We start from the raw sequence: 6,043 nt of genomic DNA on the forward strand, positions 1-6,043 counted from the left end.
AAAACCTAATTTATAATAAAATAAATGTGAATGGCAGGCCTAGTTCCGACTTTAGGCGGCATCACATTTTTTATAGTGTAATCATTTCTTTCTTGGCCCATGCTAAACTCTTTTGCTGAGTTTCATTAAAAGTGTTTCTGTGATCCTACAGACTGACAAACCAAACTGAAAACACTGTCAGAGTAATAAGAGTCATGAAACGATCCATAAAAACCAAGTTCATAAGATTTTATTTAAATATTATTCTGGATGTAATCACTATTTACAGCCTTAATGCATTCAGACATTGAAAAATAAGATGTATTTTGGAACAATGCAGTTCTTTGAAGCGTCATTTATAATAACATGATACACACTATGGGTCAGGGGTATTTCTGTAGATACACTGCTATCCAGTCACTTCAACATAATCAACACCGTGTCATTTAGCATCCATTGAAGCGACTTTACTCTTACGAAACAGAGCCATAACCCTCTGCCGGACCTCTTTGATCTGCAGGCCGTAGATCAGAGCGTTCAGGGCGGGCAGCACCACGTGTAGCATGACGGACGCCACCTTCCTGTGGGACGCCAGCTGAGGGAAGCGGTGCAGAATGATGACGATGAAGCCGGACACCAGCAGGATGGCGTAGACGGCCAGGTGAGTGGCGCAGGTCTGCAGCGCTTTTCTGTTCAGAGTCTTGTTCTTACTGCGCAGACACACCATGGCGATCCTCAGGTAGGTGAGCGTGACGCTGCCGATGGACGAGCCCAGCAGGACCACGGTGTATCCGAGGCCGTAGATGTTGTTGATGAGCACGCTCTCACAGGACAGCTTGAACAAGGAGGCGTTACTGCAGGAGAAGTGGACAATATTCCACCTGCAGCGAGACAGACGCACACTGAGGCCGATGAGGATCCCCACCAAGGGGAGGGGGATCACCCACGCCCACACGGACAGAACCAGCACCATCCTGTGGGTCATGATGGTGGCGTAGCGCAGAGGGTTGCAGATGGCCACGTAGCGATCGAACGCCATGATCATGAGCACGGTGTGAGAGGCGCTGGAATGGAGGTGGACGCAGAAGGCCTGGACGACGCAGTCCGTGTACCGTATGACCCGCTGCGAGTCCGGCGTCAGGAGGTCCCGCAGAACATGAGGGATGATGATGGTGGCCCCGAACACATCGTTGATGCTCATGTTGCACAGCAGGAGGTACATGGGCTGGTGGAGGCCGCTGCTCCTTAAGATCAGCACCACCAGGCCGATGTTGGACACCATGATGAAGAAGTATACGATTAGCAGGAGGATGAAGGAAGGAATATAAGACTGGGAGGGGATATTGAACCCCTCTAGGATCAGGATATCTTTACCAAAAGTGCTGTTTTCCATAGCTTTCTATCATGTAGCAATACAGGCTTTTATATGTTAAAAGTTATATAGAGTTACAGTTGCAGAAAATCAAAGACATGTACCTGAAGATCTTTGAAAAAAAGTCTTAATAAAGTGACTACAATGATTCTAAATATGCCCACATCACATACCAATGACTCGCTGTAAATAAGATGCATACATTCTGTTTTTTGCAGAAACAGAAGCACTTAACATATTAAGTCACCATGTGTTCAAAGTAAACATCTACAGTACATCAGTTCATTAAATGGTTGATTCACCTAAATTGAAAAAAGACAATTTTAAATGATATTTCAATCATGGATGAAGTTACACAATGAAGAGTTGTTCCTGAAGGCCGTTAGTTATTGACAGTAACATAGACACTGATTCTGCAAAGAGAGAAAATGTGAATTACCTGAAGATGGTTAAATAAAGTCTTAATAAAGTTACCACACTGAATCTAAATGATTTCACATCACAATAACAATGACTCGCTGTAAATTGGACGCATACATTTTGTTATGTTGCAGAAATAGAGACACTTAACATAATAAGTCACCATGTCTACCAAGTCAACATCTACATCAGTTCATTAAATGGTTCATTCACCTAAATTGAAAAAAGACAATTTAAAATGGTATTTCAATATTGGATGAAGTTACACAATGAAGAGTTGTTCCTGAAGGCCGTTAGTTATTGACAGTAACATAGAGACTGATTCTGCAAAGACAACGTGTTAATGTTAAGCTCAACATAGAACAGGTTTCAGATCAGGAAAAAACTCCAACAACAACCTTGAATTGGGGAGAAAATGTGAAAGGAAACAGCAACAGAGGAGGGATCCCTCTTCCAGGACAGACAGATACATCCATGTTGAATAGTTTTCAACGTCATTTTTCAATGCTATGAGAAACAAAACAACACTTTACATTCTCCTATAATGCTTTAAAGTGAAGGCAGAAAGAAACACACCAACAAGACATGAGAATTGAAACTGTAGCTGGTTCAAATTGGGGTAAACCAACATTCGAAGGAAGCTTGAACACTGAGAAATCCTATAAACTGCTACAGTGAATAAAGGATATGTGAAAGTACCTTAATTAATGAAGCACAATGTCTAACAGCAGCTGCTCAGACACAGTCCTGCCTCCACCTCCGAGCAGAAGTGAAGACTTTTATTTGGTGCATCGCACGTTGATAGGTCAACGGTAACTTGGCAACAATGAAGCTTCATTATGTGTATCTAACGAAGGTTAATTCAAGATATTGGCAGGAAGGGTGGCTAAGACATATATGCAGTGGCGGACGGCCCATAGGGGCGCTAGGGGCACCGCCCCACCTCTTGCCAGATACAAAATAAAAAATAAAAAAAAATATTAAATAAAAAAATATATATTTAAAAAAAATATATTTAAAAAAAATATATATTTTATATTTTAATTTTTAATGAACAAGGTAAATATCATACAATTGGTATCACAACATTTTATAATCTACAATACAATCTCGTTTAAAATTCTGTTACGATTTCTAAAGTTACTGATAAGTCACCTGTTTCCTGCCTGGCCTTGCCCATGGCATTAGTTTATCATTACCGGGCGGAGCCCCCGAGCCAAACAGCAGCAACCAGCACGTTGCAAAAGTCTCTATAGTAAACTGTGCCGCCGAAACATAATTTCAGCCAATCAGCGGCGTCAAATATTTTGGTCACGTGGGCGCTCACATTGGCGCCCATGTTGCTTACGCGCGTTGACGTGAGTTGTTTTTTAGACTCGTGAGTGACCAAGGTGACGCAGTATTTGGATGAGAATGGTGTGCAGGTGGAGTCGCCGGAACCTCGGTCCGCCCAAGAGCTACTCTCCAATCCTTTCGAAAGGAGAAGTTTGGGAGATAAATTGATACTTAAAGACCTTGGACCGGACCAACCCGATTTGTATATAAAGCAAGCTCGTGAAAAAGACAAAACGTATCAACAAGGCTTCTCACATGGCTTGCTGGATGCAAACAGGTAAATGCTATCTTTTGTTTCACATGCTTGCTCTTCAAACAGCCGGGGACAGATACGATCTGTTCAGAAACTAGACAATAGTTAAACAAGTACAAACCACAGACTGTCTGTGTCATGGAGAATACAGTCGCTGGTTTATTTATGTCTGTAGGCCGTTGTTGTGAGTGTGGACGGTCGGAGCATATATAACGTTAGCTTAGCCAAGCTCCATTCAGGAAACAAGCATTCTAAAAGGTGTTTCTCTGCCGTCTGTCTGCAGACTTGTCAAAGCATTAATTCATGGTTTTTACTAACCGGTATCAGTATGATGTTACGTCGGCATCATTTAGAAACGTGTATTACAATTTAATCACGGTAAAATATGTTCATGTTGTTGTAGTTGTAGCTCCCGAGCCAGCGCGTCTTGTTTGCATGATGCGGGTAAACACAGCTGGCAGCTGCGGTGAAACTCGAGCGACTAGAGCGATGCGATAGGAGCGTTGAGAGCGAAGCGGATATTCGCATCGCGTCCAGTCTGAATGCAGCATAGCGAGCTCCGCGCTGCACTGGAAACGCGCCATTACATCACCAGAAGTCCTAATTTAAGGGGTAATCTCTCCCAAAAAAAATGTTCTTACTCACTCTATCAATAGCCCCACCAAAAATATTTTCCACCAGCCGCCACTGCATATATGACTAAATATCTTGGAGTTTGCTCGTGTGTTGACGAAGCAGCAACCTCCGGGTCTAATAAATAAAGCCAACACGGCCTTGTGATCTTCAAATGGCCACTTTAGGGCTCTGAAAGTGAGATAATCCCCATTGACCCCCATGTTAAAATGCCCAACCCTATACAGCAGAAACAAACATGTTTGCAGCCTGGTGGAAGAAAAAAAACATTCTGGCCTATTTATGACAGCTATACCGAGGTTTACATTTGTATATAACTTGCTTGTTTAATATAAATGTAATGATGCAGGAATGAGTCCTAAAACCTGTAAATTAGTCAGCATGTTGTAACCTTCAGTCCCCTGGTCTGTAGGTCAATGGTTTTTGGTTTTGGTTGTTATCCTGAAATAAGGTCTGTGGTTAACACAAGCTGAAGAGGTTAGAATTCTACGGCCTAAAATACGTCAGTAAATACCAGAGGTGGGGACTCGAGTCACATGACTTGACTCGAGTCCGACTCGAGCTTGAGACAGATGACTTGAAAGGACTTGACTTTTTTTAATTAAATATTTGCGTTTGTTTTTGTATTGAGATATTACGTTTAGTTTTTTCGAAATGTGATTGGGTGATTATAGCGCCGTGCGTGCAAACCTGGCAACTGTGGAGTCTATTTTTATGTAACATTACAAGACTGATTCTTATTATTACATTATATGCTTATTGTGCTCATGATATTGCTATGATATTGCTAGGACGTGTAATAAAATGTATTGTCGCACGAGGTTCAAGGCTCTTGACGGATGTGGTGGTTACAGATTACAGCTTTGCTGCCTTTGATTCCCAAAGACGTGACGAGTCCTTGGCCAAGTAAAATATATCTCTCGCTCTCTTAAAAATAAATAGTTACATTTAGAAGTTGTCTTTCTTTTCTGGAATTCTGAACCCAACACAACCCAGGAGTGTCAGTTAACATGGCAGCGGCTAGCTTTACTCCAAAAATAGTCAAGTTTTGATTCAAGGATTATGTTGTTGATGACGCTAATAAGAAAAGAACAGCGGTATGAAGGGTCTGCAGCATAAACCCACGGAGAAAAAAACCCACGGAGAAAGGTAGGCTACGTGGATGTGTTGTGTTAGCCAGAAAGCTAACGTTAAGTTTAAGCTATGTTAGACTTGGTTTCAAATTGATTAAGCAAAGAGAAGACAAAACGGTAAATGAACACTAGAACCGCCAAGGGATATATTTTTGACTAATCCTGATAATGACGGGCTGTCTGTCACGATTCTCACATTATGTCACGTTTGTAGTTTTGTCTCTGTTGGTGTTTTTCTTGTCTTTGGGTTTCCTGTGTTATTGTGTAAAGTGTTCACCCCCGTTTCCTGTCTGTCTGCTTTCTGTCTGTTTCCCTCCCTGATTACCCGATTGTGTTCACCTGTTGTCCTTGTGTTTCTCCTCCCCTGCCCAGCTGTGTCTTGTTCTGTGATTACCCTTCTGTGTATTTAGTCTAGTCTTCCCCTGTGTTCCATGTCGGTTCATTGTTTCCCCTCCATGTTATTCCACGGTCTGTGTTCCTTGTGCTGCTTGTTGGTTTGGATATTTTGGATTCTGCCTTGTTTTTGCCACAGCTTTATAGTATTTAATAAAGCTCGCTTTTCGTTATTCTGCATTTGAGTCCTACCTGCTTCACCCATTCGTAACAGAATGAACCGACCACATTTGGACTCAGCAGATTTTAATGTTTTGGCCCCACAGGCGGAATGTCTCGGGTACTCTCTGGAGTACATTTTTTACACCTGGAAGAACGCCTCATCTAGACGGGGTAAAGAGGCTGCTTTGAAGGAGGCACGCCGGGAGGTTGCTCGCAAGCCCTGGCTCAGGAGCTTGTTGCCTGAGTGGCTACAAACCTTTACAAGTAGCCCTGAAGAATTGTCACAAGCTTATAACCCTTTCCTGGGATCCGACTACTGTCCTGTTGAAGGTCCACAGAGTCTCCAAAAAGCCTCTAGGAGAC

At 42.5% G+C, this 6,043-nt stretch overlaps 1 protein-coding gene across 1 annotated transcript; it reads right to left on the minus strand.

The window, feature by feature from the left end:
* Positions 1-421: 421 nt before the first annotated feature.
* LOC117458528 (olfactory receptor 5B17-like) lies at positions 422-1,372 on the minus strand. The gene has a single exon (XM_034099086.1). The coding sequence runs from the start codon at positions 1,370-1,372 to the stop codon at positions 422-424; it is 951 nt and encodes a 316-aa protein (XP_033954977.1).
* Positions 1,373-6,043: the final 4,671 nt, after the last annotated feature.

This window comes from Pseudochaenichthys georgianus, chromosome 14 (genome assembly GCF_902827115.2).
Source record: "Pseudochaenichthys georgianus chromosome 14, fPseGeo1.2, whole genome shotgun sequence".
NCBI lineage: Eukaryota > Metazoa > Chordata > Actinopteri > Perciformes > Channichthyidae > Pseudochaenichthys > Pseudochaenichthys georgianus.